The 22831-nt window shown below is 41.0% G+C and overlaps 1 protein-coding gene across 5 annotated transcripts in view; it reads right to left on the bottom strand.

The window, feature by feature from the left end:
• Nucleotides 1-1042: 1042 nt before the first annotated feature.
• POC1B (POC1 centriolar protein B) overlaps nucleotides 1043-22831 on the bottom strand; it is a 29343-nt gene continuing 7554 nt past the window's right edge. For 4 of the 5 annotated variants that reach the window (XM_081878283.1, XM_081878284.1, XM_081878285.1 and 1 more), the window contains 6 exons: nucleotides 19900-20033; nucleotides 18466-18534; nucleotides 17997-18149; nucleotides 12626-12706; nucleotides 3108-3353; nucleotides 1043-1306 (listed from right to left, as the gene is read on the bottom strand). In XM_081878283.1, coding sequence (XP_081734409.1) covers nucleotides 1208-1306; nucleotides 3108-3353; nucleotides 12626-12706; nucleotides 17997-18149; nucleotides 18466-18534; nucleotides 19900-20033 — 782 coding nt within the window. In that variant the 3' untranslated portion in view covers nucleotides 1043-1207. Of the gene's footprint in view, nucleotides 1307-3107; nucleotides 3354-12126; nucleotides 12286-12625; nucleotides 12707-17996; nucleotides 18150-18465; nucleotides 18535-19899; nucleotides 20034-22831 lie in introns of those variants that run through there. The other variant, XM_081878286.1, reaches the window with a different exon arrangement.

Here is a 22831-nt window from a genome sequence, read left to right as displayed (position 1 = left end):
ACATAATTTGTGCATGTGTGATAAGAATCTGGTGGCATATGCAAAGAATCTCAGATTTAGAACACAAAAGAGCACTTTTCTAACCCATAAGGCTTCAAATAATTAAGAAGTTGATACAGATTTCAGTTTCCTGTAGTCAGTGAGCGTGATTTCCATGCAACTTGTACAGCCTTTCCAGGCAAGCTCCTTTTAGTCTTGTAGCGCCCAGCCCAAGGACTTTTCTGTTGACCCTATGTGCAATAATTATCCTTGAGCTAAAGACCATTTATCCAGTTCCTCTTGAATACTTTAGTCATTAGGGGAATGAAAGAAATTTGGGGAAGCAAGAATTATGGCCAGTGTTCCAGCTAACAACCTGGTATGAAGCCTTGTCTTATTTTGTTCCTCTTTAAGGCAAACAAGGGGAAAGAGAAAACACTCTATTTGGTGCAGAAATGATGTCACTGCAACATTATTGCATGCCACATTGTTCCTGCTCTTATACCATGGGTAGGCAAACTAAGGCCCAGGGGCCGGATCCGGCCCAATCGCTGTCTAAATCCGGCCCACAGACAGTCCAGGAATCAGCATGTTTTTACATGAGTAGAATGTGTCCTTTTAATTAAAATGCATCTCTGGGTTATTTGTGGGGCATTCATTTATTCCCCCCCCCCCTCCAAAATATAGTCCGGCCCTCCACAAGATCTGAGGGACAGTGGACCGGCCCCCTGCTGAAAAAGTTTGCTGACCCCTGTCTTATACTAACTCAGATTTGCTCGTGCATCTAGCTCATTATTGACTAGTAGTGGCTTCCCAGGGTTTCCTACCTGACAATGCTGGGTATAGAATATGGCACCTTCTGCTGCAAGATGCAACCTCGTTTTTCCCGTGAGTTAAGGAATGCCCTACATACATCAACAAGAACTCGCACCATGATGCATGGGAAACGAATGGGGCAGATACTGTGCCGGCACCTGGAGAACATGCACACTGGAGATCAGCAGAGTTTTGAACTGTGCTCAGCATGTAAAGGATGGGCAAATATCAGAAAACAGATTGGGTATTCAGAAAAACACAAATATATATTTAATAAACGCACACACACAAAATTACATGTTCAAAATGTTATCAATGATTTTTAGGGAAATCACTTACACCAAAGAGGCACATTTTATTTGCTTCATGTCACTGTTTTGTCTTCCTGAGAATGCATTTGCCTTGTTTATTTTCAATCTCTGACAGAGAGTAACAGTTTCTCTTGGTTCTCTAAGCACTCTTTCAGTTTATCTTCCGTCAAAGTCAGGCGCTGCTCCAAGATTGAGACAGTCTGTTAGGAGAACAGGGCAACAAATGCTTGTCATTGATCGTAATGTTTTATTTACAAAATAACTTCTCTTAATACACTAAAGAAACCAGAGAACTGCAAGATTTGATTCAGATATTCCACCATTTCAGTAGCTCACGGAAACTTTAAAAATACATGGGTGCTAAACACATCATGGCCTCGGCATCAAAATAAAACCAACTATTGGAGAAGAACTCTAAAATCCAATTTATTTTTTTCTGGCAGAGCATCCCTGTATGTGCTGTGTATTCAGTTGTATCAGACTAGAGTATTGATTCGGAGAATAAAGCCTCCAGCTTCTATAACTCTGGAAACTAAAGTGTTGAGCGTTCCCCTTTCAAAGCTGATACCCAAAGGGCCACATGAGATGTTCTGCACACACGCCAGGGTTTTTCCAAATCTCTCCCTTCCCCCAAACAGGTGTAGCCCTAAACAGCTGCAGGTAAGGCATGTGATGTGGAGACTGCAGCTGGGGAAGAATGAGTGACACACGCCCTCCGTACCCTTGGAAGCCCCTTCTCAGGGGGTCCTCAGGTCTTGGCACGTAAATATTGTGAGTTCTGAAGGGACTTCAGAAAGGGCTTGGATGGACATCACAAATGTCTGAAATACTTTGTTGTATCAGAATCCAACTTTTCAGTGATATCTGCTTTCAAATATATTCTCCACTCTATTGTAGAACACATTAAATTGATAGGAATGGTGTTACTGAGAAGTGTTGAGCAAGTTTTTGTGGATCTGAACACACCATGTAAGACACGTTCTGTGTTTCTTGGGTACTAGTAGAAATTGGGTAATACTCTGATAGACCTTAATTACATCGACAATAACAAAAATGATTAAAGGATGTATTTTTTTCTTTTTCTTGGTCATATTTTTTTTTCTTTTCGCAAGTTTTACAAATTTACTTAAGTTTCAAAATATGTTTTTCTTAAAATTTTGACTTCTCACCCTTACCACAATGATGTATTTTATTCCTACCTTATACCTACTGCTTTATATAACATACTTTTAACTAATACAATTATCCTCTATTTCACCCATTATTGTTTTCATTCTGCAGCTGATATATTTTTTCTAGGAGCTCAAAGTACTTCACATATAAAGCAGTTTGTTTTAAATCAGTAGATCAATCTACTAAGGCATTTGCTAATTGGGGTGGGGAGGAATTTGTTATCCGTTGGGCTGAGCAATTTTTTTTTTATTGTGGAAAACTTCTTTTTCGACACTATTTTAGCTCAGGTATGTTAATTATGGTGGCATATCCATCTGATAAAGAGTAGCAACTTTTATTAAATTTAAAGTGCTTCTACTTCCTTCAATATCTCAGAAATACATCTATACTGGCATTGACATATGATATGCATTTTCTTTCGCTGACTGACCAGAAGTCCTACTTCACAAACATAATATTGGTAATTATTACAAATCTGTAGATAGTATTATTATACATTTATGACAGACGAAGGGCTGAGGCAGAGAGACTGAGTGTAGCCTGCCTCAGGTCAATGAACTTGTGAAGGAGTTACCATTTGCGTAGGCCCACCTGAGAAAGTTTTTGAAGGCTGGGATATCAATCTTTAAAATAGATAAATTTTGAATTGAGGGCCCAGAGGCGTAAGGAGACAGGAAGAGTCCTGCTAGACCAAACGCAAGGCCCAGCTGGCCCCTGAAGGAGGAACAGAGCTATTTGTCGCTTCACCACTAGCCCCAAGAAGCCTAGTGATTTATTATTTACTTGCAGGCAATCCAGTACATGCAATGGTGTTGGGGATTTACTCACAAGAGTAAGAACATCCAGCTGCTCCACAATGTGTTCCAAGGCGTTAGTCAAAACTGGAGAAATGCCTACTGGCTCATCCATGGTGTGTGCAATGTATTTACTTCCGTCTTCCAAACTTGTCCTTGTTGCTCTTGGTGAGGATAAAACTGAATGCTGCTGCATGTCTTGGGTGTTCATTCCATCTTGCTGCATGATCACTCTCTCTTGTTGCATGGAAGGTTGAGCTAAAGGGATACTTGGCTTTGTCTTCGATTAAAAGGAAAAGCAGAGGGTGGTAAGCTTGAAAATCTTCAGCATCCTTTTTTCCCTTTTGGGAAGCAAACCTGAGAACTGCAGTTATTACCCTGCTGTACCTCTTCTCACAAAAAAACAGAGGAGGTTCATCCTCAGCCTGCATCTTTTCTCTCTCACATTTCCCCAAAAGGACTTACCAGTTTTAATAACTCGTATTCATTTTTCTTTTATTCTCTGCTGTTCTGGAAGCTCCCAGAAGTATTTTACTTGTAGCCTTTCACTATCATGAAGTGGTTTACAAAATAAATCTCCCTGGTGACTGCTAGCAGGAAGACTCACCATGAGACTGAACTCACACACAGTGATTAGAAGCCTAGTTTTGCATGCCCTTGAGGGTTGGTCCCAAGGCCGCAAAGCAAGTTCTTTATGAGTTGGAGGGGCCTACTAGGCAAGCCCAAGCTCTCAGGGCCACCTCAAGTAGCTCTTTAGATCTCAGCCACAGTTAGAAGTGTTACTGCACCGAAGCCGTTTTTCCTGCACGGAAGCAGTTTCAGCAGATTCCAGCCTTGAGTGTGGCAACATTTGAACCTGCCAAGTGGGCTGAGGTTATTACAGACTCCAATGCAAAATCAAATCAAATCAGGACTCTTCTTAAATAAGGTTGTAGGGGTAGGGGGCAGAGGTATTCTGTATGTATGTTGAAACACATATGGAAATAAAAGGAACATAAAGTGAATTCTCTGTAGCTTAAATGATGAAAGCTAAAAAGATAGAGCCAAGTATTTAGCATCACAAAGCATCACAGAGAAACAAATTCTCTTCTCCACATTAAACCAAGGCTAAGTTCTTATTTGTTTGTTTCGTAAAACTGATATACTGCTTGATTGTAGAAAAAACCTCAGTACAGCAGTCCTGAACGAAGCTTGTTATAGTCAGTGTCCCTGCCATTTGACAGATACATCAAGCAGGCCTAGTCAAAGAGACCAGGTGCTGCTCTCTCTGAATCTAGGCAAGAAGGAATTTCTTCCATGTAGATCTGCCATATAGCTAATGACATCACACACTGGTACAATTCAAAGGCAAAAGCACAGCCTTAACAGAATCTATTTAACTCCAAAGTATATCAGTTGTAAGAATTTTGCCTGCAAATAAACTAAGTCATGGTGCTCTGGAGAAAGTTCATGGCATGTTATCCAAATCAAAAACCATCTGCATTTAATCTCTGGCCAGGCATCACACACATAAAGCATATCTGACAGCTTCCTGTGGAATACCAGGAATGATCTCATGACAAACAAGGATTTGAAGATAGGCTTTCTAATGAATCATGACATTGGTGAGGCATGTACTTTAAAAATAGGATGGCCAGCTCCCAGTTTGCCTTCTGATGCTGAACTTTTTTGCATTGCTCTGTTGAATGCAAGATGAAAAACACACACTCTACCTCTTATTTAAGAACAGACTAGATACGTAATATGGGAGTTCATTAAGAACTAGATCTTCACAGTGATATATGCTTAAGGAGTAGCTATTATAGAAATAAATGTCAGTATATCTGATGGCATTGTTTGGGAGGAAGCTTATGCATTTTACTCGACAGTCTAATTAATAGTTTATTAAATCACAAAACCAGATGACGATAATTGAATTGAATTTTGTTTAAGCAAACTAAATACAAATAGCCAGTTTGTAATCATTTATTATTACTCCTACCATATTACTTCCTTTGTAGCCATTTGGTTCTAGTCCTTTGATATTACTTTCTTTTTTCACACATTTGAAGTGTCAAAACCAACCGTATCTTTATTATAGTGCCATCTAAATTCATGACACCTTACAAAGAATGAGAGAGCAGGTCTCTATCTTCAAGGCATATATAACCATACCTTGGTTTTCAAACAGCCTAGTACTCAAACATTTTGGCTCCCGAACAATCAAAACTTGGAAATGAGTGTTCTGGTTTTTTAATGTTCTTTTGGAAGCCAAACGTCTGACAGGACTTCCATGGCTTCCGATTGGCTGCAGCAGCTTCCTGCAGCCTTTCAGAAGCTGAGCTTTGGTTTTCAAATGTTTTGGAAGTCAAATAGAATTCTGGAACAGATTCTGTTCGACTTCCAAGGTATGACTGTGTGTGTGTGTGTGTGTGTGTATACATACACACACACACACACACACACACACACATAACTTGAACCTATCAGGTAACACCACCCCCATGTGACTGTGGAAGAAAGCAATTACTATGTACTTTTTATGTATTCCATCCCAGCAACCCTATCAAACCTACTGGAATCAGCAATGGCAGCAAGACTTGGTGGGCTGCACCCTAAGCAGTTTAGGCTTTTAGCTGATGTCTGACTTTTGTACAATGTTACCCAGGGATGGGACACGTCTGTTTCTGAAGTATAACACAGAATTTTCAATTAAAGATCATATTCCCTTGATTGATACAGAGTTCAGAAAAGTGCCTGAATATACAGAATAATAAAATTTCAATTTATAAAAAAGAAGTGATAAAAACTACTCTCTTAAGGTTAGGTGTTTTACTATGTTCAATTTCTAATAATAATAATAATAATAATAATAATAATAATAATGTATTATTTATACCCTGCCCATCTGGCTGGGTTTCCCCAGCCACTCTGGGCAGCTTCCAACAAAACACTAAAATACAATAACCTATTAAACATTAAAAGCTTCCCTAAACAGGGCTGCCTTCAGATGTCTTCTAAAGGTTTGGTAGTTATTTTTCTCTTTGACAGTTGATGGGAGGGCGTTCCACAGGGCGGGTGCCACAACCGAGAAGGCCCTCTGCCTGGTTCCCTGTAACTTGGCTTCTCACAGCGAGGGAACTGCCAGAAGGCCCTCGGCACTGGACCTCAGTGCCCAGGCAGAACGATGGAGGTGGAGACGTTCCTTCAGGTATACTGGACCAGTGGCGTAGCGTGGGGGGTGCAGGGGGGGCCGGCCGCACCGGGTGCAACATCTGGGGTTAGGGCAAATCCACGGGTTAGGGGGCGCAAATCCACGGGTTAGGGGGCGCAAATTATTTGCCTTGCCCCGGGTGCTGACAACCCACGCTACGCCACTGTACTGGACCGAGGCCGTTTAGGGCTTTAAAGGTCAGCACCAACACTTTGAATTGTGCTCAGAAACATACTGGGAGCCAGTGTAGGTCTTTCAAGACCGGTGTTATATGGTCTCGGCAGTTCAACAGACTGATCCTATGATTCAAGAAAAGGCCAAGCCTAAGGATCTTTCTACTAGCTTTACACTACAAAGACTGTTTGGCGCAGGACAACACAAGGACTTGAGTCCTCCTTGAGACCTCTTTGCACATCACAGCAGTTACACACAGTGAAGTTTTATTGCTTTGGGGAAGTGGATGAGAGAGAGAACATGACCAACTTTTAAAACGTGCACTGCTTTCTATTTACGTTCATAATCCACAGAAGCTCAAAGTCTGGCACAAATGTACCCTGCCTAATTCTATAAAACAGGGACTGGATAAGTACTCAAGGAAAGCTTCCCAGGGAGACAGAAGTAGAAGTCGCCTCATATATTCTTGCAGCCTAAGCCCTAGGAATGAGCTGTAAATCTGTGGCAATGCAGGGACCCCCCCCCCAACCACAAGGGGCAAGACTAACAGGATTACCAGCTCCCTTAATGAAACCAACATTTTCACAGCTCACTTTGTTATTATTACTAATTTAGCATGGTCAAGCTTCTGGAGGGCACTAGGTCAATTCAGAACAAGAAAAAAATAAAAATAAAACCTCATTGACTTGATTATACGATAACATATGCAAGGGAAATAAACTCAGCTCCCCAGTTGCTGCTCCTCAGTTGCAGCTGTGGTTGGGGAAGCTGGTTTTATTTATTTATTTATTTGCTGAGGTTGACAGCTGTGCTATATTTAGCACAACTACAATGGCATTAAATAGCAGCTGCTTTTCAGCCATGGTTGATTGGAACAGTAAGTGGGTCTATACGGTCTGTTTGACAGATCTGGGTTTGGGGTGTGAAATATGGAAAGCCCCATGAGTGTTGTGCTTCAGACTGCAAATGGTCTTAAAGGAAGCTTCCTGAATAGCTCATAAATCAATGGTTATCGCTTAGCATTTTTAACACAGGAAAAAAAGATCTAGCCTATTACAGGTGTGCGCAAGGGCTGCAGATGCGCATAGCAAGAAATGCCAATATTCACTAGTTCTGTGAGCTTGATTAACCTGTCCCATCCTCTTCAGTGTCAAGCTTTGCCCCAAATATGAGACGTTGGAGAGAACAAGGCATTTTCTACCCCAGTGAAGAAATGTGCTCTATTAGAGCAATGTGTAGGTATTGGTTGCATATAATCACTTGCATAAAATTATACTTCTGTGTAGATATGAATGTTAAAACATTGCATTTTTATATTAAGCCAGTGTTTTCCATGACCTTTTCATATGCTAAATTTAGTTTACATTTAAGAATGCAAGCTTAATTTTCATCTATCAGCAAAAAAAGGTTGAGTTTAAAAAGAAAAAAGGGGGAAAAAGAGGGCACCACCAGAGACTAAAATCATCAGGCTCTAGGCTCCCAAAGGTGAGAAATTCCCTGACAGGAAGTCAACTCTAAATATAAATGCTTCAGGAAGGAGAACATACAAGTGCCTTCATAAACTACAAAAATTCTTGTGAAGACCAGAGGCGCCAAAAATAACAATATGATCTCTACAGAGAGGGGTAAAGAAATGTCATAAAGGCTGGTTTTCAGTGTCCCTGCAAACAGCTGCTGCAGGAAGCTCTTAAAATGAGAAGGACAAATAACTCAAAACCGCTGAAACATTCCCACTATTTGCTATCAAAATAAAAATGAGCCAAGTTTTATTTGCAGCAAGTTTTTTCAGACCATAGTTAAGACCTTATAGTGAGGCCTTTTGGCAAAGGTGCAGAGCAACCTATCTCTTTCCTGGTGTGGAGTTCTAGCACCTTCTCCAAAAACAGCTTAACAAGCTCTACCCCTCCTTCCTGCCTTCCCTATCTTGTCTTTGATGTACAAGAGGACATGCCACATGAATACACCATCTATGTCAACTGGATTTTCAGTCTGAAATGGTGCAGAACTGATATATATGGAATCTACTTCAAGCTAAACAGTTCACCAATGCTGACTGAACATTTCCTTTCCTTACAAAAATGATTAGTTGTGGTCCACTTGAAACACAGAGAATACTTAGGGAGCAATTTCACACTCTCTTAATAGTGAGCCATCTTGGTTGCAAGTCCTGAAAGACCTGCTCCCTGCCTTGCAGGCTTTCCCTCACCTGGCCTGGGAGGGCAGCACCTGGACTGACTCCAGCTACAAAAGCTGAGTGTTGGACCTTCTCTTGTTAGCATAATGGTTCCATGATTGCCGCATGCAAGCTTATATTCAGAATGGCTTTGTTCACAAGGAATAATAAACTTTTAAGCTTCTTTTTTTCCTACCAGCAGTCTCTCCAGACTAATTTTCTGCCCTCTGCTGCAATACATACATATACATACATACACACACACACACACACACACACACACACACACACCAAAATCCAGCAACAAGGAATGTTGAGTGTCAGCTGGAAATTTAAAAAATGGAAAAGGTGGAGTTACTAACAATTCAAGTTCCTAACAATTCAGAGAAAGGTACTCTGAACAGAACACTACCACTGTGGGGTGCAGAGATGATATGCTGTAATATTTTGTTGTAGGTTGAAATAATATTTTGCATAGATAGGGATTTTGAATGGTCACACTGTTTGGCATCCAATCACCCTGGTAAACCTTGCAATAGCTCTGTAAGACTGGGAACAACAATACTAACCTTATTGCAAATTGTGAGAGGACAAGATGGAAATGGGCAAACAATAAGGCACGAGGGGAAGGAAAACTCTAGATGTACATTACAAAAACATCAGGACTCTTTGATGGAAAGCACACATATTGTTGTCATGTGTGGGACTAAGCTCAGGGGGAACAAGTTCTGCTAGTCTGAAGAATAAGGGACAGTGAAGAGCACCGACTATCTCGGTGCCTGAGATATCACAGGTGAGGTTTTCTAGATTGTACAAGCTTTCTTTGAGAAAAGCGATTTAAACATGTGTTTCTTTGAAGGCATAAATCTGCAAATAGCAGATAGCTCTTCAGAGGCCTGGGGAAGACAATAGTGTGTTGAGGAAATGAGCATCCACTACAGGGTCAGGAATGCATGGCATCTGGAGAGTGACAGCAAGGGAAGGGTCACCCTTCTGAAGCTAAATACTTTGTTAGCTTCTGCTTTGATGTAGGTCTGTCAAACCCCTGGTGACTTTTGAGCCAGAGGCAAGATTTGAATCCAGCACCTCCAGATTCACAGGCTCAGCTTGGTTTCTTTCCTGCTACACCATAAAAGATTGCAGTTTGTCTGAACCAGTTTTCAATTGTAATTACGGCCCTACTCTAGAACCACTGAATTTCTATGCCTTAGCCTTATCTTGACCCAGAATCTTACCACTCTCTCCCACATCCTTCATAACACCACTGTGTGTGTGTGCGTGTGTGAGTGAACCCTCTTAGATTCCAAGAGCCTTTTGGCCTTTTGTCCAAACAAGTGCATGTCTCTCATTTACCAAACACAGACTGCATGTCTTTCCTCAAGGCTGCATTCTTAACATAGGGACACAATCCAGCCAGAGACTTTAAACTGCCATGCTGTTTTCAATGGGTTGACTTCAGAGGAAAACAGGCATAGAATTGTTCTGTTAAAGTGCTCAGCTTTAGCTGGAACATGCACAAGGGGGAAATGCAACAGGTTTTTGCACCTTGTAGGCATGGGCGTAGCCAGGATTTTTGTTAGGGGGGCAGGCCTTTTGTTAGCGGGGGGCAAAACCTCAGTTTGCTATGTATTTTTATTGAATTTTATTGATGGGGGGGGGAGCTGCCCCTCTCCCGCCCCCGGCTGCGCCCACGCTTGTAGGTCAAGACAACACACACATTCCTGTTTTGACTGTGCCCATTTTCAGGGGATGGGTGTTTTTGGTGGCATAATTTGCAACGACGTGGGGGGGGGGATGGACATCCCGCTCCCCATCATGTATGTGACATTTATCCTTGGCTCAGCTATATCCTACTCATTTTTAAGTCATCTGAAGGCTGTGCACTCCCATATGCGGTGTGTAATGCACATATATCTAAGATTTCCAAAAGGAGAGCAGGCAGGCAGACATACACATGGTTATTCTGCAATGGCAAGGTTATTTCCCTTATCACCACCCATCTATATTATGTGTGGGTAAGTAGGGACGCGGGTGGTGCTGTGGTCTGAACCACAGAACCTAGGGCTTGCTGATCAGAAGGTCGGTGGTTTGAATCCCCGTGACAGGGTGAGCTCCCGTTGCTCGGTCCCTGCTCCTGCCAACCTGGCAGTTAGAAAGCACGTCAAAGTGCAAGTAGATAAATAGGTACTGGTCTGGCAGGAAGGTAAATGGTGTTTCCGTGCGCTGCTCTGGTTTGCCAGAAAGTGGCTTAGTCATGCTGGCCACTTTCTGGAAGCTGTACGCCGGCTCCCTTGGCCAGCAAAGCGAGATGAGCGCTGCAACCCCAGAGTCGTTTGCGACTGGACCTAATGGTCAGGGGTCCCTTTACCTTTACCTAGGTAGGGTACTGTACTATTGTCACTGAAGAGGAAAGCATGGGCTGTTGTGCAGAGGCTCATGCTTTGATTCCCCCAGAAAAATGGGCCTTACAAATATTCCTAAAAGAGTCATCTATACAATTAGAGCAAGGGCAATGCTCCAGATTCAGATCCAGCACTGCTTCTCTCTGACTTCCTTTGATTTCAATGGGGCACATCAAGATGGCTGATGGAAGCCTTCTGTGTCCTGTTTCAACTATTTGTGCTATAGGCATTGAATGCTTAAAAAAGAAATCGTTTACATTTAATGTTAAAAAAGTAAAATTGTTTGCAAAGGGTTCCGTGATTCGCAACAATATTTTCCACTTTGGAAAGCAGGCACAATTTGCTACCTAACCATACTTGATGGAATCTGAACAAGCTCAGCCAAAGATATGTGTGCCTACCACATTCAAGTTTAAAGCAGGGCAGTTACAGATTTACAGAACTGCTGATTGCCAGCTTCATTAGCCGCTGGTTATGCTTACGGAGTGGCAAAGGCATTGAGATCAGTAGTAAATCATCTTGTAGGTCAGCAGGAAGCTCATTATGGGCAGACAGTCCAAGTGACAGAAGCACTTTCTGAGAGTGCTAGAGTAGTAATTTCCTGTGTGAAAGGCCTGCCGCTGTTTCTGCATTCCTCAGGGTACAGCTCTCAGAGAATGTTGCTTTTCCACAGGAAGAGGAAGGAAGCAGTTGTTCGTGATGGCTGTGAGGAATTTTATATATGCCTCAGAATCAGCTGTGAGAATAATGGTCACAGCTTCGATTCCCAGAAAAATGGGGGAAATGAGAAGGTGTGAAGGAGAGAATTGGTGATGGAGGCAGGATGTCACAGTTCACAAGTAAGATACACTATGAAGGTACTATGGGAAAGGAATACAGAGTGAGCGTCCATGCCCAAATCCCACAGAACCACTGAGGTGTTATTGCAGCGACAAATAAATCCCCCTTTCACACAAAGCGCTTGGTAAAGACTATTAATGAACAACACAGTGGTGCACATTTTCACTTAATTTCAGAACACATATTCTAGATCTCTAGGATCTATTGGTCACTATTATTTGTCTTTTCAAAGTGACACCTTTGGTCAAGAAAATACTCCCTAGCTGCAGTATACAAAGGGGAGGTCTCACCCAGAAGTGGAGCAGATCTTTACATACTTGTAGTTCACTGAACCAGAGTAGCCACCAACAGCTCTTGCCCTGGCATCTTTGGCAACAGTCTCACAGGGCTGAATTAAAAACCCTAGTATGCAGCATTTTTTGGTGATGGTCTACAAAAATCACATAATAAGAAATCTGAGAATAATATACCCAAAGTTTGAAATATATAGTTGCTGAGGAATGGACATCGGAAGTCAAAGTATTTAGGAAGCAGCAACATCAAAACAGAAAGAGAGCCTTTGGGCATAAGGTAATCTGTAGCATTGGATACCCTTGTAATTTGGCTGTAATGAAATAAATAAGGCATGAGTACCAGATGCTGTGCAGGATTTGGAAGTCAACCCTACCCAAACATATGTACAGCTTTTTAATTGCTCTGTATTAAAAAAAAGTATTAGAATCAATGTTTGGATTATATTTTAGTTTGTAATTCATCCGTGGAAAACTTACCAGTAAAACAGAAGGTGAGGTAATATCTATGACAGGAGGGTCAAGTGTTTGCATATCTGTGACGTCATAGCTGGGATCTATCTGTTGAAAATCAGAGTTGAAAATATTATGATTGTTTCATCTACAGAAAATGGACACAGGATGAAAGACCACATGTCAAGATAATATTCCCATTGTCAAACTATTAAATGTGTATCAAAATCAAAGAATTGAAGAGTTGGAAGGGACCCCGTTTAATGTAGGAATCTCAACTAGTAATCTCAGTTAGTAGCAGCCATTTACATACAGCATAATTTTCTTCTGTATGGCTTGGTTTCTGCCAAGGTAACTGGATTTCTCCTCAAGGTGTTTGGAGCAATTACTAGTTATAAGCCACATTCTTGCTTCTAAGATGAACCAGTGCTTTTAAAAATGGTAAGTAAAAAAATGTCTGTCAGAAGCCTTATCCACAAATGCAGAGTGCTAACAGCAGGACTCTCACCGTGACAAAGCATCCTAAAATCACACAAAGCACACTAAAATATATCTGAGACAGTCAAGAACAGATCAGTCACAATCAATGACATGATGTTAAAATATCCCTCTGTCACATCAAAACCTTTAAAAAGCTTGCCGACATAAATTTTTAAACATCAACGATTATGTGCAGATGCACACCTCACTATCAGTGCAGCAATCAGCCTGGAAAGCCCCATTCTAACCTGACATTGTTTCAACTTCTTCCATGGACGGGATTTCAAGCAAGGCCTCACAAAGCCTAGAGGAATCTAGTGCAGTAGCTTCTGGATAACTGCCAAACAGGGTCCATGTGCTCCTGTCTTCATTTAACTTGTCAGGAGAGGGGCTAAGGCATTTGGTACCAACCGAAGCTTCCAAATTTTAGCATCTTCTGGATCATAAAGCTATTTCAACTCTCTTTTCCAAGTCACCAGATTTAAAACAGTTTTACAAAACTGGTGTGTGCATGTGTGTGCAAAATAAAGGATGGCAGAAGGAAACTGAACAGTTTAGGAAATTGAGACGCAGAGAACTTTTTATGGTAATCCCTTGCCTGTGGCTGTAAAATTAATCCATATCCTGGTCCTTCATCACGTATATTGCCCAGGTAAGATTGAAACTATAGGACACAGTGTGACATTTCCAGTATTTAAAAACATATTCATTCTGAAAAAAAAAATATCCCATACTGGCTGTGCAAACTATTCTTAAATGTTAGTGCCATCTAGTGTCTGTTTGCCTTAGATGACAACTATTGATCGAATTTTTTTATGGAAAGCATATAGAGCAGGGGTCAGCAAACTTTTTCAGTGGGGGAGAGGTGGTGCACTGTCCCTCAGACCTTGTGGGGGGGGCCAGACTATATATATATTTTTTGCGGGGGGGGGGGGGAGAACGAATTCCTATTCCCCACAAATAACCCAGAGATGCATTTTAAATAAAAGGACACATTCTACTCATGTCAAAACACACTGCTTCCCGGACGGTCCGCGGGCCAGATTTAGAAGGTGGTTGGGTCGGATCCGGCCCCTGAGCCTTAGTTTGCTTACCCATGATATAGAGCTATCCTATACTATACAGAATCTTGGATGATGATACAATGATAACATGACATGACCTATCAGCATTATTACTCGGCATCAAGAAGATGGCTGAGAGTATTATAAACCATCTACAGTTGGTAAATATAGAATAGCCATATTAAAAGGTGTTATTTTTCATTAATGGGAATACTTAATAAGCCCAACAATTATGGTGACTGCCTTTTACTGTATGACACTGTTCCCTTCTTTTTGCATGTGTGCATGTATTTCTGTCCTTCTCTGTCTACACCTGTGCACAAATATTTATTTAGTTGATAAAGATATGTACTGATCTATTTGACTCCTAGTAAGTTAGCTTGGTCCCAGCTCCTGCCCACCTAGCAGTTCTAAAGCACGTCAAAGTGCAAGTAGATAAATAGGTACCGCTCCAGCAGGAAGGTAAACGGTGTTTCTGTGCGCTGCTCTGGTTTGCCAGAAGCGGCTTCGTCATGCTGGCCACATGACCCGGAAGCTGTCTGCGGACAAACGCCGGCTCCCTCGTCCTATAGAGTGAGATGAGTGCACAACCCCAGAGTCATCTGTGACTGGACCTAACAGTCAGGGATACCTTTACCTTTACCTGAGTTAGCAAAAACGTATAAGACAAGTACAAATACCTGCTGGAAATGTAAAGAAAAAGAAGGTACCATTTACCATATGTGGTGGTCGTGTAAAGTAATAAAAGCATTCTGGGAAATGATATATAATGAAATGAAAAAATGTTTAAAATAACTTTTATTTAAAGAAACCGGAAGCTTTTTTTAATTAGGAATTATAGGTACTGATATCCCAAAGGACCAGAAAAGACTTTGTCTGTATGCGACGACAGCTGTGCGGATGCTACTAGCCCAGAGATGGAAAGAAGACAAAGTCCCGACCAAAGAGGAATGGCAAACTAAGCTGGTGGACTACGCCAAAGTGGCAAAACCGACCAGAAAGCTCAGGAATCAAGAAGACAAAAACTTTACAGGGGTGCCCCCTATCACCTCTATTATTTATTTCAGTCCTGGAGGTGCTATTGAACATGATCAGAAAGGACCGGTTGGTACAAGGAATCGAGGTCGGAGTGAAACAATACAAACTGAAAGCATTTGCAGATGACTTGGTATTAACATTACAGGAGCCAGTCTCTAGTTCTAAAAGAGTTTTAGAATTAATTTCTGATTTTGGTCGAGTGGCGGGATTCAAGTTGAACAAGCAAAAGACTAAGGTTTTAGCAAAAAATTTGACATCTACAGAAACAGATGAGTTCCTGAAAGAGACAGAATTAAATGTGGTTAAAAAAGTGAAATACCTAGGGGTGTATCTGACCTCCAAAAATTTGAATTTGTTTAAAGATAATTATGAGAAATGTTGGTCAGAAATTAAACGAGACATGGAAATTTGGTCAAGATTGAAACTTTCCTTGTTAGGTCGAATAGCAGCTATAAAGATGAATGTATTGCCGAAAATGTTATTTTTGTTTCAGACCCTACAGATCGTGGACAAGGTGGAATGTTTTGGAAAGTGGCAGAAGGATATTTCTAAGTTTGTTTGGCAGGGCAAAAAGCCCCGAATAAAGTTTAAAATTTTAACTGATGCGAAAGAAAGAGGGGGATTTGCCCTGCCAGACTTGAGGTTATATTATGAATCTGCAGCCTTCTGCTGGATGAAAGATTGGATTTTGCTGGAGAACACTGATGTCCTAGATCTGGAAGGGTTTGATAATGCTTTTGGGTGGCATGCATATTTGTGGTATGACAAGGTTAAAGTTCATAAACTGTTTAAAAACCATATTGTTAGAAGAGCAATTTTTATGGTCTGGACAAAATACAAAGACTTATTGGAAAGTAAGACCCCGAGGTGGCTTTCACCGGTGGAGGCCAAGGCACGTAAGAGACTCAATATGGAGGCCTATTGGCCAAAATATTGGGAAATAATTGAAAAAATTGGAGACAATTGGAGGTTACAGAGCTTGGAAAAATTAAAAAACAAGGTGCGAGATTGGTTGCATTATGCCCAAATTCAGGAGGTTTTTAAAGTGGACAAAAAGGTGGGATTCCAGGTGGAAAAATCGAAATTAGAGACAGAATTGTTAGAACCAAAAAATAAACTGCTCTCCAGAATGTACAACTTGCTGCTTAAATGGAACACACAGGACGAGATAGTCAAATCCGCCATGATAAAGTGGGCACAGGATATTGGACACAACATTATGTTTGAAGACTGGGAAAGGTTATGGAACACCGGAATGAAATTCACGGCATGTAGTGCCTTGAAGGAAAATATTATGAAAATGATATACCGGTGGTACATGACCCCAGTCAAGCTCGCTAAGATATATCACCTGTCTGATAATAAATGTTGGAAGTGTAAGGAGGCGGAAGGGACATTCTTTCACCTCTGGTGGACATGTCCGAAAGTGAGGGCCTTCTGGGAGATGATTTATAATGAGCTAAAAAAGGTATTTAGATATACCTTACCTAAGAAACCGGAGGCCTTTCTTCTGGGCATTGTAGACCAGAATGTGTTAAAGAAGGATAGAACCTTTTTTATGTATGCTACTACTGCAGCAAGAATTCTCATCGCAAAGCATTGGAAGACACAAGATTTACCCACGCTGGAGGAATGGCAGACGCAGTTGATGGACTATATGGAATTGGCTGAAATGACTGGCAGAATCCGAGACTTGGGAGAAGAAGCAATGGAAGAGGACTGGAAAAAATTTAAGGACTATCTACAAAAACATTATAAGTTGTATGAATGCTAAGAAAATGCACCTTTTAGGAAATCTTAGCCCCAGCAATAGCAATTAGGTGAAATGAAAATTAAGGTACAAGAAATTTGAGGTGGAATTAGGAAATAATTTTATTGTGTTTTAATTAAAATATATAAGAATTGGTGTACAATATTTGGAATTTGATAACATGATAAATTGAAAGATACAATAAGTTATGAAATAAGATGACAAATTGCTGAAGTTTGTATTATAAATAATGCAAGGTCTGGAGAATGTGGGGAAGTCCAGTAGATTTGATAAAAGGATTACGGAAATTTGAAACTTTTATATTCTTTTTCTTTTATCTGTTTTTCTTTTCTGTATCTCTGTATCCTGTAAAATTAATAAAAATATTTTTTTTAAAAAAAAAAAAGAAGACAAAAACTTTAAGAAAGAATGGGGAAAAATTGTAATATATCTAGGAGGCCACTGTAAGCAGATGAAAACATTAGCAGGATTTTAATAACACTTGTAATGTAACAATCACTGTGGATTGTATGGGCAGATACAAAACATGGATCACGAAATAATATGAAGTTGAAAATGTTGACACTAAGACCCAAGGAGGGAATGGGGGGGGGGGAAGTCGGGCGATTCAGAGAAATCTCAAAATGTGGACATTCATTTGGTATTGTTATAACTTTATTTTTGTAAAACCAAATAAAAATTATTTTCAAAAGGAAAAAACCAGACTTGAACTGATGTACATTTCTGCATTAAAGGGAGGGGTGAATATTGGGGTCTGTGCTGGTACTGATTCAATGATTACAGATTTGAGTTCCCGGGTGAACACATTAATTCTTTACTGATTTGATAAAAAGCTAGTTTTTGTTGGGCTTATTTAGGAACATGGGGAAATGGACCATATAAAACCTCAGGGTCTGCAAAAGAGTAGATTGAGAGGGAACGGAATGGAATAGCCTGGAAGAGAGACTGGTTGGCTGACATTCCAGGAAGCAATATTTTGCTGCAGGTCTCACTTGCAGGCAACTACTTGCTAACTTGTAAATAGTTAGAGGTTAGAAGCGTTTACCTCAACAGATTGTGGTTTTGCATCATGGCGATGAGGTGATCGAGGGTAAATATCAAGAAGGTGAGGGGGTTCATCCCCATGTAATTTTCGCATGTGATTTTTAAGAACTTTCTTGTATTCAAATGCATCAAAGTTTGTTTTCCAGAACAATACCTGTAAAAAGTAAATATTGTAAAAGTACATAAGTAAAGTAAATAAAAATATTGACTGATGTTTAACTCACTGTTTTGGTTTTGTGGTCCTTGCATTTGGCATGAGGACACAGGAGAGATACTGCAAAATACTTTGCGTCTCTTAGGCAGGGAGGCATCTCAAGGCAAGACCTCGCAGATGCGCAAACAAAGGGGCAGGGGCTCAAATTATAATAATGTCAGTAAGACTGTTAAGAAAGTATTAAGAAAACACAGTAAACTCTTAATTGTTTAGAGCATCTAATAAAATCATAAAATCATCAAAATCATTAACAAACCTGTGCATCCACACCACCAGAGACAAATGTTTCTCCACCTTTTGAAAAGGCTACAGAGAGAACAGGTCCCTAGTCAAAAAGACAAAAAGAAGCCAGATTAAAAATAAAATTAAAAGACTTCATAGTGTTTATAATTGTAATATATTTTCCTCCTCCCCTCCATAATAATGCCTATCCTTTTCTTGCCCATCATCTTTCCTATTCCTGTATACGAGTGTCTCTGCCCCCATCATTCAGCCCGGACACTTAGGTCTAGTGCTGAGGGCCTTCTGGCCCTCGCAGAAATAAGTGAAAGGACAGAGAACCAGGCAGAGGGCCTCCTCAGCAGTTGTGTCCACACTGTGGGACACTCTCCCATCAGATGTCAAAGAGATAAACAACTATATGACTTTTAGAAGACATCTGAAGGGAAGCTTTAAACGTTTCTGAGGTTGATGTCTCATTTCAACTTGTCAACTCAAAGCAAAAAGGAAAAGGAAAAGGAAAAAAAGGGAATTTTTGATTAATGTTGCCTGTGTCACAGACAGAAATTACATTTAAGCCCCTCTCCTCTTCTACAATGCAGTTTATATTGAGACCATAACATTGTTAGCCATTCATTAGCATGGCCTTTTGCTCCCTTTGAAACAAAAATATAAAACACGTATGATGTTCATTACCCTATCCCCTGTGAAGTCCTACTGAGCTTCATTCTAAGCTCTAGGCCAGTTTCAAAAGATATACAGAACTGAGCAAGACTGCATACAAATTGGAAGCTCAGATAAACACATTGGTAACACCCAGCTTCACTTTTTCTATCCCTTCAACTCTGTTTGGGCTGTCTCAGGACTCAGCTAAGCAGATACCACTCCAAATTGCACGGTGGCTGCATCCCTGTGATAGCGGCTCATCTCTCAAGTCCTGTGTGAACTAATGAAGTCATGGCTGGCTGTGACAGGTAGTATAAAAAAACTACAAGGCACCAGGTTGGTGAAATCCAGGCCACTAAGTAGGATAGAAATTTAATAAATGATTAAGCCCAGGTTCTGATTTCCAGCAGAAGCGAAGTGCCTGCAGAATCAGCAACCTGCATTAGCACACTGCTCATTCGAATTAAACCAAACTTTATCTTCCCTTTGGCTTCACTTGATGTGTGAACCAGGCCTGTGTAACTCAGTTCAGTTCTCTTAGCCTTAAATCAGTGTAGGAAATCCATTTTATTGTAACATGTGAAGTAAAACAGCCGAAGATACACCTACTGAACATTTTGTGTTTGCTAAGTTTGCTGAATGGTTGTATTCACAGCCCAAGCACATACATTGCCACACTTTTCACATTCCAGTAACTCTGTGTTTCCGCTCGAAACATTTATGTCTTTCAAGAAAACAGCAATGTATGAGGGGGTCCTTAGAAGCCCAAACAAGCAAGAGGGTAGAAGAGAGAACAACATGCTACCTCATGCCCATGAAGCGTGTACAAGAGCCTTCCTCCTAAAAGATCCAAAATCTTAACAGTACTGTCGCTGGAAGCTGTGAGGAGATAGTTGCCAGAAGGATGGAAAGACGTGCAGTTCACGCCGGCTCTGTGAACTGATTTAAGTAAAAAAGAATTCAGAGTTTGATGGCAAAGAAAGGAGCCAATATCTGCACTGGCTAATACCGCAATCCACAGGATGCTTACTGAAAATTGTTTTCAAAGGCACTTACTCCCAGATACATGCTCATAAGAGTGCAGCTGAAAACTGATTCATCAATATAAATGAAGTTCATTCTCTAATGACCACCACCTTTTGTTTTAATTCTGCAGTAATCATTAAAATATTTTCTACCTATCCCTGCCTCTAACTTTCCTGACTCACAGCCACTCTATTATCCCTACTAAACCTAGCTAACAGGACCAGTGGTCAGGAATGGTGGGAATTGTAGTCCCAAAACAGCTGGAGGGCCAAGTTTGGCCATGCCTGCCCTAAACTGTGCCTTTAGTTCCCTCTCAGCTGCTTCTCCTTTTGTGTTGCATTTTGGTTAGGACTGCTTCATTCTGTTGAGCAAAACCCAGCAACCCTGTGTTCTTCTGCAGAATTGCAAACAAAGTTGTTAACAGATGCACTTAACGGTGCCGCTTAAGATGGAGGCATATGATCATCAACTGAGGCCCTTCTCCTTATGCCTCCTCTGCGAGAGGTCGGCAACACAAGAACAGGGCCTTTTCTACAGTGGCTCCCTTCTTGTGGAATGCTCTGGCTTGCGTGGCACCTTTGTTACATATATTTAGGTGTCAGGAAAAAGCATTCCTCTTCTCCTAGGCCCTTGGATACCTAAACATCCCATGGCCTTTTAAACTGTTTGTGTCATAGGGGGTGGGTATTGTTTTGTTTGTTACTATGTTTTGATTTTTGTGTTTTTAAATTGTAAAGCTCCCTGCAATCCTTGGATGAAAGGCAGTATATAATAAAATAATAATAATAATAATAATAATAATAATAATAGAGCTTTGTGACTCACAAATCCAAAGTATTCAAGAGGTGGGAAAAGAAGGCACAAAGTTATCTAGTCCTTGGGCATGGCCTTCAAAGAAGATGCTGCCTTGCTTGCTATACTCCAGGGCAGGGATAATCAATGTGGTGCTCACCTGATGCTATTGGACCGCAAATCCCATCATTCACGTTCACTGGCTATACTGGCTAAGGCTGATGGGAATTGGAGTCTGTCAACATCTGGAGGGGAAAATGTTGCTTACTGTTCCAGGGTAAAAGTCCAGATCTTACAGCTGAATCCCTGAACCAGCTGTCTAGAAACGATTTTTAAGAAGGCTGGTTAAATGAATGATTTGGAAAACCACCCATTTTCAAGGGGTTTCAAACCATGTGTAAGGGATCTGACACGGGTTTCTGAGAGAATGGCTGTACTTTCGGATTCTCCTGCCCTGGTTTTAACTGAAGGAGCCTGTAGACCAGAGGCGAGGAACTTTTTGGGTTCCATGGGAAGTATCCATATTAGATCTAGCCTTGTGGACCCACCTGTCAATCACCTGACATCCCAATGCCATCAGGTGATTAGGACCTTTGAAGCTTCAAAGTTGAGACTTCAAGGCACCACACAGAGCTTGCAAAGAGACCTGCACAGTGCTTTAAAGTGCCTGAGGCTTCAGCTTTTTTGCAAGTACTGGTTATGCAAAAGAGATGCAGACAGCTCCAGCTCTGCTACTCATCCGCTGGTGGTGGAGCCGACATCAGCTGTGCGAGCCAATCCTATAGGCCAGTGTTTCCCAACCTTGGGCCTCCAGATGTTTTTGGCCTACAACTCCCATCATCCCTAGCTAGGACCAGTGGTCAGGGATGATGGGAATTGTAGTTCAAAAACAGCTGGAGGCCCAAGGTTGGGAAACACTGCTATAGGCTTTGGCTCTGCTGCAGGTAGTACACAATAAAATGCATCATATAACATGAGTAAACAAGAGCTTTTGGCTTCTGAAAGAAATGAATCTCCACATACTAACAAAGAATGATTACAGGGTTAGGGATGGGTCTTTGGGTACAAAGAATAAGAAGTTCAAAATCTAAACCCCCTTTAACGACCAAATGCAAGAAAAGCAGAGCATAGAAACCCAAGTTGATTTTATTTTCCTCTCCTAGGTCAAGCTCAAAGTATCTACTTTATTAGGGGATTGAAAAAGATACTTGTGATTTTTATCTACACTACTGTGCTGCCATCCTGTGGCTTAAAGTAGCAAGAACATTTAGTTCTTATTGAGGGAAAGCAGATGAGATTCTTTTAAAGCCTTGATCAACAAGACTAAGGGCTCATCCAGACTTCTGCTTGTGCTGCCACTTTTGCCTGGGAAACTCCGATCTCTAGCACGGAATTGGAGCAAACATCAACCGGGTTTTCTGCAAGCTGGTGTTTGCTCCGATTTAGCGCAAAAGAGCAAGTTTTCTAGGGGAAAACGGCAAGACAAGCAGAAAACAACTCCGACCCATGCTTTCTGGTGCAGTATTGAGGAAGCTTGGGTGAGCCCTGAAGTTTCAGAAAGAACATGTTGGTCAAAAAGGAACGTTTCATTAAACAAACAGCAATATCCAGACTATTAAACTATAAGAAGAATATATAGCAACCGTAACTAATTTTACAAAGGCATGTTACTACTTGGCTACACGTTTTAATTTTTGTTTTTCTTATTTACAATGCAGGACCATATGAGAAAAATTGAGTGTATTTTTGTATTTATATATTGCCATTCCTCCAAGATGAGGGATCCACAAATTCACAAAACACATTGGGTAGCCCTCCCTGTTGTGGCATGTTTGGCAAGCTCCTGTCCTCCCCCTAAACTTCAATCTGGAGAGGAGAAGGAGAAGTTCTTCCTATGGTTGAACCGTGCATTGGAGGCA

Source organism: Podarcis erhardii, assembly GCF_964252035.2.
Source record: "Podarcis erhardii genome assembly, chromosome: 10".
NCBI lineage: Eukaryota > Metazoa > Chordata > Lepidosauria > Squamata > Lacertidae > Podarcis > Podarcis erhardii.
This window is presented reverse-complemented; position numbering and strand designations above follow the sequence as displayed.